Consider the following 11,609-nt stretch of genomic DNA (forward strand, 5'->3'; position numbering starts at 1 on the left):
AGAATAAATGTACCAATGTATCAGCTGTGTAAACAAAAAACAATGTTAGTCAGAACATCCTATAAAATGAAATGTGTGCAGGTGTGCATCACCATGGATAAAATACAAAACCAAACATAATGCAACATCACTCTGCAAACATTGAATATGTAGATTTTAAATGTTACTAATGCTCTATTTACCATATGAGGTACTTAGCAAATATATTTTCATTAAAATAATGTGTACCCATCTACCATGTCAAAGTTTGCAGAATGCTCTTGCATTGTGTTCTTGTTTTTCTATTTTCAGCCACAGTGCCGCTCACCTGCACATTTATTTAATTTTATAGGGAGTGCTGACGTTTTTGCTGACTTTTGGAGGTACACTCTAACCACCCATCTTTCCAAGTCAGTTTTTAAATAATGCAATATGTAATTGGAGACTACTTTCCTGAATTCATTTGAGGCCTATTGGCACAAGGAGAGGAGTCATTATAGAGTAGGGTCCCATCTAAAAGAGGTCACCTTGCTGTGATGTGTGTGCACAAATAATTTTGATCAAAATATTTGCTAAGTACCGTATTTTTCGCCCTATAAGACGCACCGGCCCATAAGACGCACCTAGGTTTTTGAGGAGGAAAATAATAAGAAAAAAAAATTGGAACCAAAAGGTGTGCTTTTGGTGGGCTCTGAACTAATGGTAGCCTGTGAATGACACTATTATGGGGGTCTGTGGATAGCACTGTTATGGGGGTCTGTGGATGGCACTGTTATGGGGGTCTGTGGATGGCACTGTTATGGGGGTCTGTGGCTGACACTGTTATGGGGGTGTCTGTGGATGGCACTGTTATGGGGGCGTCTGTGGATGGCACTGTTATGGGGGCATCTGGGGATGGCACTGTTATGGGGGCATCTGTGGATGGCATGACACTGCTATGGGGGGATCTGTGGATGACAGATAAATAGCATCTTATGCTAATTGACATCCACAGATCCTCCCCATAACAGTGTCAGCCACTGTGAATGACCCCCAATACAGGGGGTGGGGGCTGGCATCTACAATACTTTTTAAAAGGCAGCGGGGGCCCAGTGCAGTCATTGTATTCCATTGCACCGGGCCCCGCTCACTGTACTAATGGTATCCATTGTAACTGCAGACAGGCAATGGTTAACTATAGATATGTTCGATCCAGCACTGAGCAGCCTGTACTTACGATCATAGTAGGCTGGAAGCAGGAGGCAGGAGGCTGGGCACTGGCAGCGTAACTTCCTACGTCACGTGCCTGCGCCGCCTGCTTCATTCATAAAGTGGGCGGAGCAGGCACGTGACGTAGGAAGTTACGCTGCCAGTGCACGCCCGCCCGCCCAGCCTCTTGCCTCCAGCCTGCTATGATCGTAAGTACAGGCTGCTCAGCGCTGGATCGAACATATCTGTAGTTAACCATTGCATGTCTGCAGTTACAGTAGATACCATTATTACAGTGAGCGGGGCCCGGTGCAATAGAATACAGTGACTGCACCGGGCCCTGCTGCCATTGCAAAACTAAAGGCCGGCCCCCAGCCCCTCCTCCCTCCTCGCTGATACACACGCCTGGCGGTGCTGTGCAGCTTGCGGTCGGCGGTGTATCAGTGTATAAATGGCAGCCTTCGCCCTATAAGACGCACTGACATTTTCCTCCCACTTTTGGGGGGGGGGGAAAGTGCATCTTATAGGGCGAAAAATACGGTACCTAATATTCATTTATATGGTGAATTAGTTTGCAGTGTAAGCTGTATAATATGGTAGTAGATCCATTATATAAAGGATCAATGTATAGTTTCTAGAATGTGGTCCAGGAGACACAGTAAGCGAGTAGCACACCACCAGGTTATAGAAGGCCCAGAGTAAAATATTAATCGCCTATCCTCAGGATAGGTCATCAATATCAGATCAATAGAGATCTGACTCCCAAGCACCCCCAACGATCAGCTGTTTGAACAGGCTCCAGTTAAGTGCTGCAACCTCTTCTTTGGCCAGTGATGTCATCTTCATTGGTCACATGACCTATTCACAGCTCAGTACTATTCTGGTAAATGGGCCTGGGCTGCAATACCAAGTATATACAGGGAGTGCAGAATTATTAGGCAAGTTGTATTTTTGAGGATTAATTTTATTATTGAACAACAACCATGTTCTCAATGAACCCAAAAAACTCATTAATATCAAAGCTGAATATTTTTGGAAGTAGTTTTTAGTTTGTTTTTAGTTTTAGCTATTTTAGGGGGATATCTGTGTGTGCAGGTGACTATTACTGTGCATAATTATTAGGCAACTTAACAAAAAAAAATATATATACCCATTTCAATTATTTATTTTTACCAGTGAAACCAATATAACATCTCAACATTCACAAATATACATTTCTGACATTCAAAAACAAAACAAAAACAAATCAGTGACCAATATAGCCACCTTTCTTTGCAAGGACACTCAAAAGCCTGCCATCCATGGATTCTGTCAGTGTTTTGATCTGTTCACCATCAACATTGCGTGCAGCAGCAACCACAGCCTCCCAGACACTGTTCAGAGAGGTGTACTGTTTTCCCTCCTTGTAAATCTCACATTTGATGATGGACCACAGGTTCTCAATGGGGTTCAGATCAGGTGAACAAGGAGGCCATGTCATTAGATTTTCTTCTTTTATACCCTTTCTTGCCAGCCACGCTGTGGAGTACTTGGACGCGTGTGACGGAGCATTGTCCTGCATGAAAATCATGTTTTTCTTGAAGGATGCAGACTTCTTCCTGTACCACTGCTTGAAGAAGGTGTCTTCCAGAAACTGGCAGTAGGACTGGGAGTTGAGCTTGACTCCATCCTAAACCCGAAAAGGCCCCACAAGCTCATCTTTGATGATACCAGCCCAAACCAGTACTCCACCTCCACCTTGCTGGCGTCTGAGTCGGACTGGAGCTCTCTGCCCTTTACCAATCCAGCCACGGGCCCATCCATCTGGCCCATCAAGACTCACTCTCATTTCATCAGTCCATAAAACCTTAGAAAAATCAGTCTTGAGATATTTCTTGGCCCAGTCTTGACGTTTCAGCTTGTGTGTCTTGTTCAGTGGTGGTCGTCTTTCAGCCTTTCTTACCTTGGCCATGTCTCTGAGTATTGCACACCTTGTGCTTTTGGGCACTCCAGTGATGTTGCAGCTCTGAAATATGGCCAAACTGGTGGCAAGTGGCATCTTGGCAGCTGCACGCTTGACTTTTCTCAGTTCATGGGCAGTTATTTTGCGCCTTGGTTTTTCCACACGCTTCTTGCGACCCTGTTGACTATTTTGAATGAAACGCTTGATTGTTCGATGATCACGCTTCAGAAGCATTGCAATTTTAAGAGTGCTGCATCCCTCTGCAAGATATCTCACTATTTTTGAAGTTTCTGAGCCTGTCAAGTCCTTCTTTTGACCCATTTTGCCAAAGGAAAGGAAGTTGCCTAATAATTATGCGCACCTGATATAGGGTGTTGATGTCATTAGACCACACCCCTTCTCATTACAGAGATGCACATCACCTAATATGCTTAATTGGTAGTAGGCTTTCGAGCCTATACAGCTTGGAGTAAGACAACATGCATAAAGAGGATGATGTGGTCAAAATACTTATTTGCCTAATAATTCTGCACGCAGTATATATATATATATATATATATATATACACAGTTGCAAGAAAAAGTATGTGAAACCTTTGGAATGATATGGATTTCTGCACAAATTGGTCATAAAATGTGATCTGATCTTCATCTAAGTCACAACAATAGACAATCACAGTCTGCTTAAACTAATAACACACAAAGAATTTAATGTTACCATGTTTTTATTGAACACACCATATAAACATTCACAGTGCAGGTGGAAAAAGTATGTGAACCCCTAGACTAATGACATCTCCAAGAGCTAATTGCAGTGAGGTGTCAGCCAACTGGAGTCCAATCAATGAGATGAGATTGGAGGTGTTGGTTACAGCTGCCCCGCCTTATAAAAAACACACACCAGTTTTGGGTTTGCTTTTCACAAGCAGCATTGCCTGATGTAAATGATGCCTCACACAAAAGAGCTCTCAGAAGAGCTACGTACAAGAATTTTTGACTTGCATAAAGCTGGAAAGGGTTATAAAAGTATCTCCAAAAGCCTTGCTGTTCATCAGTCCACGGTAAGACAAATCGTCTAGAAATGGAGAAAGTTCAGCACTGCTGCTGCTCTCCCTAGGAGTGGCCGTCCTGTAAAGATGACTGCAAGAGCACAGCGCAGACTGCTCAATGGGGTGAAGAAGAATCCTAGAGTGCCAGCTAAAGACTGTTAGCGAATCTACAATACGTAAAACACTAAACAAGAATGGATTTCATGGGAGGATACCACAGAGGAAGCCACTGCTGTCCAAAAAAAAACATTGCTGCACGTTTACAGTTTGCACAAGAGCACCTGGATGTTCCACAGCAGTACTGCCAAAATATTCTGTGGACAGATGAAACCAAAGTTGAGTTGTTTAGAAGAAACACACAACACACTGGGCCAGATTTATCATTACTCTGACAGCTCACTCCACTTTAACATATGGCTAAAGTCAGTTTTAGCCAAGTCAGATTTATGATTGGCCCTTTAAGACTGTAATAAATGTGGTTTGACGGTAGCAGTTTATCCGTCAGTAAGCAGCTTTACAAAAGTCGCACATCTTTACGAAAAAGTTGCACGTTTTTATGAAAAAGTCTCATAAGATAAGCATGGTCCTCACTGGAGTGAAATTGCGACTTTTTTGCGACTTTTTAAATAGTCCCAATAGTAAATCTGTCTAGAGATTCATTTACATAAGAAAACACGCCCACTTTCAGAAAACTGGCGAGCATAGTGCAGAGCAGAAAAAAGTCGCAAATTTGTGCGCAGTTTTAGCGTTTGGGACTTTTTTTGGGACTTTTTCACTCCATTATTCTGACCTGAGCTAATGATAAATCTGGCCCTATGAGTGGAGAAAAAGAGGCACTGCACACCAACATCAAAACCTCATCCCAACTGTGAAGTATGGTGGTGGGGGCATCATGGTTTGGGGCGGCTTTGCTGTGTCAGGGCCTGGACGGATTGCTATCATCGAAGGAAAAATAAATTCCCAAGTTTATCAAGACATTTTGCAGGAGAATTTAAGGCCACCTGTCCACCAGCTGAAGCTCAACAGAAGATGGGTGTTGCAACAGGACAACGACGTTGTAAATCAACAACAGAATGGCTTAAACAGAAGGAAATACGCCTTCTGGATTGGCCCAGTCAGAGTCCTGACCTCAACCCGATTGAGATGCTGTGGCATGACCTCAAGAAAGCGATTCACACCAGACATCCAGGAATATTGCTGAACTGAAACAGTTCTGTAAAGAGGAATGGTCAAGAATTACTCCTGACCGTTGTGCACGTCTGATCTGCAACTACAGGAAACGTTTGGTTGAAGTTATTGCTGCCAAAGGAGGTTCAACCAGTTATTAAATCCAAGGGTTCACATACTTTTTCCACCTGCACTGTGAATGTTTACATGGTGTGTTCAATAAAAACATGGTAACATTTAATTCTTTGTGTGTTATTAGTTTAAGCAGACTGTGATTGTCTATTGTTGTGACCTAGATGAAGATCAGATCACATTTTATGACCAATTTGTGCAGAAATCCATATCATTCCAAAGGGTTCACATACTTTTTCTTGCAACTGTATATTGTGGGGGATTAGCTTTTCTCCGGGGGTCATTCACACAAGTATCTTCACCAGACACCAAGTTTAAGGTCCCAACATCCCTTTTATTTGGCACCTCAGCAAAACAAACATAATACAAAACAAACACTTGCCTGGCTGGGCTCTAACTAAACATATGGTAGAATCCCTGACTCACCTATAGAGTGCTGTTCAGACACAATGTCAGGTCCGGCTTTCTCAGCCAAGCGTATACCAGCCCCCCAGGCTGTAACACGGTCAGTCCAGGCTATGTCCCATCCTCATGGTTTCTCCGCATAGCCCGGCTGGAACCACACACCCAGAGCCTCACCTGGCCTCTGTTTACAACCACGCCCCCGACTGACAGTCTGGGATGGGCTTTTACTCCCCAGTAATGATCACAGGTGATTACACCTGTGGATCCCTCATGCTATGGAAAACCTTCCCTGGAATGTGAGGGGTGGATTGGCAGCTCCCTCTACCAACCTAGCTCCCAATCCAAGTAAAATCCAGCCCTTAAAGGGATTCTGTCACCTCTTTTTACCCTATAGAGATGCGGACATGCACGGCTAGATCGCCGCTAGCATGTCCGCAATATTCCTGTCCCATATCTCTGAGTGGTTTTATTGAGTGTAAAAAATGATTTTATATATATGTAAATCAGCCTGGTAAGAAGCCCAAGGGGCTGCACTAACCGTTCTGGAGCCCAGCCACACCCCCCTGTGAAGGAGCCCAGCACCGCCTGTATCCAGGAATCTCCTCCTTGCTCACAAAGTCAGATTGCCGTAATATCGCAATGCGCGAGCTCGCGCATGCGCAGTGCCGGCGTAGTGTTCCTTCCCTGTGCTGGCATCAGCCTCAGGGAAGGAACTGCGCATTCATAAGCTTGTGCACCGCAAGATTACAGCGATCTGACTTTGTGAGGAAGGAGGAGATTCCAGGATACAAGCGGTGCTGAGCTCCATTACAGGGGGCGTGGCTGGGCTCCAGAACGGTTAGTGCAGCCCCTTGGGCTCCTTACCAGGCTGATTTACATATGTATAAAATCATTTTTTACACTCAATAAAACCACTCAGAGATATGGGACAGGTATATTGCGGACATGCTAGCGGCGAACTAGCCGTGCATGTCCGCATCTCTATGGGGTAAAAAAAGGGGACAGAATCCCTCAAAATAGCTCCAGCAACTATGCATGCTGAAGCCAGCACCACTCTGGAACTTTACTTATCTCACCCAGTTAAGGAACCTGGGTGAGATATACCCCTCTTCCGGGATCCTTATTCACTTTAGCGTTCACATCACCACAATATATATATATATATATATATATATATATATATATATGTATGTATTATATATATATTATATATATATATATACTATATAATATATATATATATATATATATATATATTGTGTGGACGTTAATTTGCAGTCTTGGTGTTAGTTCACACACAATGGAAAGTCCAGATAGCCTCCAGCCGTCCATAGCAGGCTTTTCGGGGGCCCGTTTCCCTTACAGACTGGCTCAGCCCTCCAGCACGGCACAAGCCTCAGATCCCAGCACACACACCTCCTGAGCTCCACTGTCAGACTGAGGTAATCCTTCTCACCTGGCAGTGCTGGCTGGTTTTTAGGCCTGGCAAAACCCGGCCTGGAACATGGGGAGTAGTCACCCACCCAGCACTTTGACTAAGATTAAGAGCCATCCCGGATCAGCTATACAGCCATACTAGGTATTAAGGTGTCAAACAGCAACAGCTGCTGACACATAAAAACCATCTCTTACTCCACCGAGGCCAGGAACCTCGGTGACACGTACCTATCATCCACGATGATTCCTTGTACCTTCTTACATACCTCCCCCCTTTGGGTGAACACATGCCATACAGTATACTCTGGACAGGGCGTTTCCCTGCAACCGACCTGCCCTGTGTTCTACGGAGAACTTAAAGTTTTGTAAGGACAGGAGCCACCTAGTGACTCGGGCATTTCACTCTTTGGTCTGGCTCATCCACTTGAGAGCGGAGTGGTCAGTCACCGGGCGGAATGTTCTCCCCATGTTGTGGGGTGAGCTTGTGGCTTAGGAAGACAACGGGATGCTCCTCCCCATTAACTTCCAGAGACAGTACAGCACTGTCTTCACTATGAATTCCCGCTTGAAGTTGGGCGTCACCAAAACCGGGGACCTACACAGGGCCGACTTCAAAGTGGAGAAAGCCTCTTCCTCCCGGTCATTCCAGTGAACCATCACTGACTTGCGTCCCTTTAATAACCCTGTCAATGGCGCGGCTACAGTAGCAAAGTGGGGAATAAATCTCACGTAATAGCCTATCATTCCTAGGAATGACTTTACTTGTTTAGTGGTGACAGGTTGAGGCCAATTTCTTATCACCTCTATTTTGTTTACTTGGGGTTTGATCACTCCGCGCCCAATGACATACCCCAGATATTTAGTCTTCTCTAACCCGTACATTTTTTTTGGGTTAGCAGTTAGTCCCGCCTTCCAAAGGGAGTCCACTACAGCCTGCATTTTGGGTAAGTAACTTTCCCAATCGGTACTGTGGATGACAATATCGTCCAGGTAAGCCGAAGCGTACCGACGATGTGGACGCAGCACAATGTCTATAAGCCGTTGAAAAGTGGCGGGGGCACCATGCAAACCAAAGGGTAGCACCTTTTACTGATACAGCCCTTTAGGTGTGATGAAGGCAGTTTTCTCTTTGGCAGCCTCTGTTAAGGGCACCTGCAAGTACCCTTTCGTTGGGTCCAAAACTGAAAAATACCGGGCTTGTTCTAACCTCTCGATAAGCTCATCCACCCGAGGCATGGGATACGCATCGAATTTGGAAATCTCGTTCAGTTTACGAAAATTGTTACAGAACCGGAGTGTCCCGTCCGGCTTGGGTATTAGCACTATAGGACTAGCCCACTCACTTTTAGATTCCTCAATGACGTCTAGCATCAGCATCATCTGCACTTCCTATGAGATCGCTTGTCGCCGAGCCTCCGGTATGGTTTTAGCCGGACTTTCGCCTGAGGCTCAGTGACAATGTCATGCCAAATTGTGGAAGTGCGTCTAGGGAGATCCGAAAACACATCCGTGTTCCGGCTAATAAACTCCCTGGCCTCCTGATCCTGTTTAGAGCAGAGACTGTCAGCAATTCCTACTGTGGCAGCTGCTTCCCTTGCTTCAGACAGAGGGGCTGAAACCGATTCCCCTAGAAAACCTGGCCGCGGGCTGTCTTCAGTACAGGGTTCCCTATCTTTCCACGGTTTGAGTAGATTCACATGGTACACCTGCTCCGGCTTTTGCCTCCCTGGCAGTACCTTGTAATTTACCTCTCAAATTTTTTCAAGTACCTCGTAGGGCCCCTTTCACCTGGCCAGGAACTTACTGTCCACGGTCGGCACCAGAACCAAAACACGATCACCCGGGTTAAAGATCCGGACCCGAGCCTGCTGATTAGATCCGACCCTGGGCTCGCTGAGCGGCCTCCATATGCTCCCTGACAAAAGGCAAAACGGACTCTATCCGCTGTTGGTAACATACTCAAGGACAATTCTATGTGTAGTGGGATGCTGTTCCCACGCCTCTTTGCCTACGTACAACAAACCGTGAGGATGACTGCCATACAGCAATTCAAAGGGCAAGAACCCAGTAGAGGCCTGTGGCACCTCTCGCACAGCAAACATGAGATAGGGCAGAAGAAGGTCCCAATCCTTCCCATCTTTAGACACCACCCTTTTTAACCTGGTTTTTAATGTTTTATTAAACTTTTCAACCAGACCATCCATTTACCATCCACAACTATATTATATATAAGCAGTAGACAATGTTTGGCACTGTGCTTGGTATACTATGAGGAGGCTGCAGCGCTCATCTGAGCACTGCATTCCTTTCAAACAGCTGATCAGTGGGGGTGTAGGGAGCTGGATCCCCAGTGATATATTGATAACCTATCCTAAGGATAGGTCATCAGTATTGCACCCCAGAAAACCCCTAGAAAATAAAAAACAGGCCAGATGTAAAATCTCACCAATGGATTAGCATAAGTACATGTGGAGATCATACGAGCATATGGCCTATGTCAGCCAACTAATTTGAAACTTGTGACTTTGAAATTGCCAAAAAATCTTAGAAACATACATGCTTTGTGGTGATTGGAGCACACTTTCTTGATTTTATCAATCTATTTGAGACTGTAGAACTAGAGTAAATGTAAACCTGGTAATTGCCATTTATTAACCAATGTGTACAAAAAGCAGCATATCAGAGGTGGAACTGTATGGTCTACAAGTCACCAATATTGGGAAAAGCTTTAACAATGAAGTAGCAATAAGAACCTCACAATTAAGAGCAAATAGACCTAATACAGCTAAATAGTTCATACATATATATAGCAGATATAATGGGTACCTTTACCTAATATTTCCAGGAAGATTATGCAAGGCCTGCTGATATTGATGAAGGTTTTCTGACATAAATATGCTATGACCAGCATGCAGAAGGCAAAGTATGGTTACTTTCTAGTTTTTTTTTTTCAATAACTAAAATGTCATTGATCATTATGGCTGGAGTTAACATTTATAGATGGTTTGGTTACCTTAATCCCTACTTTTTGATGTATGAGTTTTTTGAGTCCTCCTTTAACTTCCTGATTCCTTAAACTGTATATAAGAGGATTCAGAAGTGGGGTTACCACACTATAAAGGAGAGACAGCAGCTTGTCATGATCTGGAGCATCACTAGTCTTTACCCGAACATATGTAAAAGCTCCAGTTCCAAAGAATAATGTGACAGAGATAAAATGTGAGGCACAAGTAGAGAAGACTTTCTTTCTCGCTTTATTGCTGCTAATGCGCATAATAGCAGCAATGATACGTCCATAGGAATAAAGTACCAGAGCAAAGGGTAATGGTAGGACAAGAAAACCAGTGACAGAAACAGAAATCTCATTAGCAGAAACATCAGTGCAGGCCAACTTCAGCACTGGAGGAATGTCACAGAAGAAGTGGTTAATAAGGTTAGGGCCACAGTAAGGAAGGGAAAAGATAGAGGCAGTCTGTCCAAGGGAGATAAGGTTGCCAGAGACCCAACAGACGGTGGCCATTTGTAAGCATTTAGATTTGTTCATTAATGAAAAGTATCTCAAAGGGTTGCAGATGGCTACAAAGCGGTCATATGCCATGACAGCAAGAAGAAAGCACTCAGTAACACCAAGGGTGAAGAAGCAATACATCTGTGAGCAACAGCCATAAAAAGAGATTGTCTTACTCTTGGCCACAAAGGTGTTGAGCAGTTTGGGGAGGGTGACTGTAATGTAGCACATCTCAAGGAAAGAGAGGTTGCGGAGAAAATAGTACATTGGTGTGTGAAGAAGGGAATCCAGTGTGACCACCGTAATGATCGTTAAGTTACCCAGAATAGTAAATATATAGATAAAGAGGAAAAGGGGGAAAATAAATAACTGAATCTTTGTATTAAAATTGGTGAATCCCAGGAGGATGAACTCATCAATATTGGACTGGTTTTCTGGAAACTTGTAACCTGTGGATCTCATCTGGACACATAACAGAGAGGGATACAAAATTGAAAGCATATTAAAGTTCTGTTACACTAACATACAACCAACTAGACATGCATTTATAAAAATTAAGCAAGATAAATAAAAAATTCCCTAAATAATTTCTACTGTAGTATAAAGACACAAGTAAAAAGAGGATACAAAGAGGTGATTGTGATGATGACGAAATTAGGCTATGAAATAAAATAAAAAGTATAATATACAGTCGTGGCCAAAAGTTTTGAGAATGACACAAATATTAGTTTTCACAAAGTTTGCTGCTAAACTGCTTTTAGATCTTTGTTTCAGTTGTTTCTGTGATGTAGTGAAATAAAATT

At 43.8% G+C, this 11,609-nt stretch overlaps 1 protein-coding gene across 1 annotated transcript; it reads right to left on the reverse strand.

Annotated features, from left to right (window-relative positions):
- Positions 1 to 10,263: 10,263 nt before the first annotated feature.
- On the reverse strand, positions 10,264 to 11,268 carry LOC120990791 (olfactory receptor 10A7-like). The gene has a single exon (XM_040419694.1). The coding sequence runs from the start codon at positions 11,266 to 11,268 to the stop codon at positions 10,264 to 10,266; it is 1,005 nt and encodes a 334-aa protein (XP_040275628.1).
- Positions 11,269 to 11,609: the final 341 nt, after the last annotated feature.

This window comes from Bufo bufo, chromosome 2, assembly GCF_905171765.1.
Source record: "Bufo bufo chromosome 2, aBufBuf1.1, whole genome shotgun sequence".
In the NCBI taxonomy this organism is placed as follows: domain Eukaryota; kingdom Metazoa; phylum Chordata; class Amphibia; order Anura; family Bufonidae; genus Bufo; species Bufo bufo.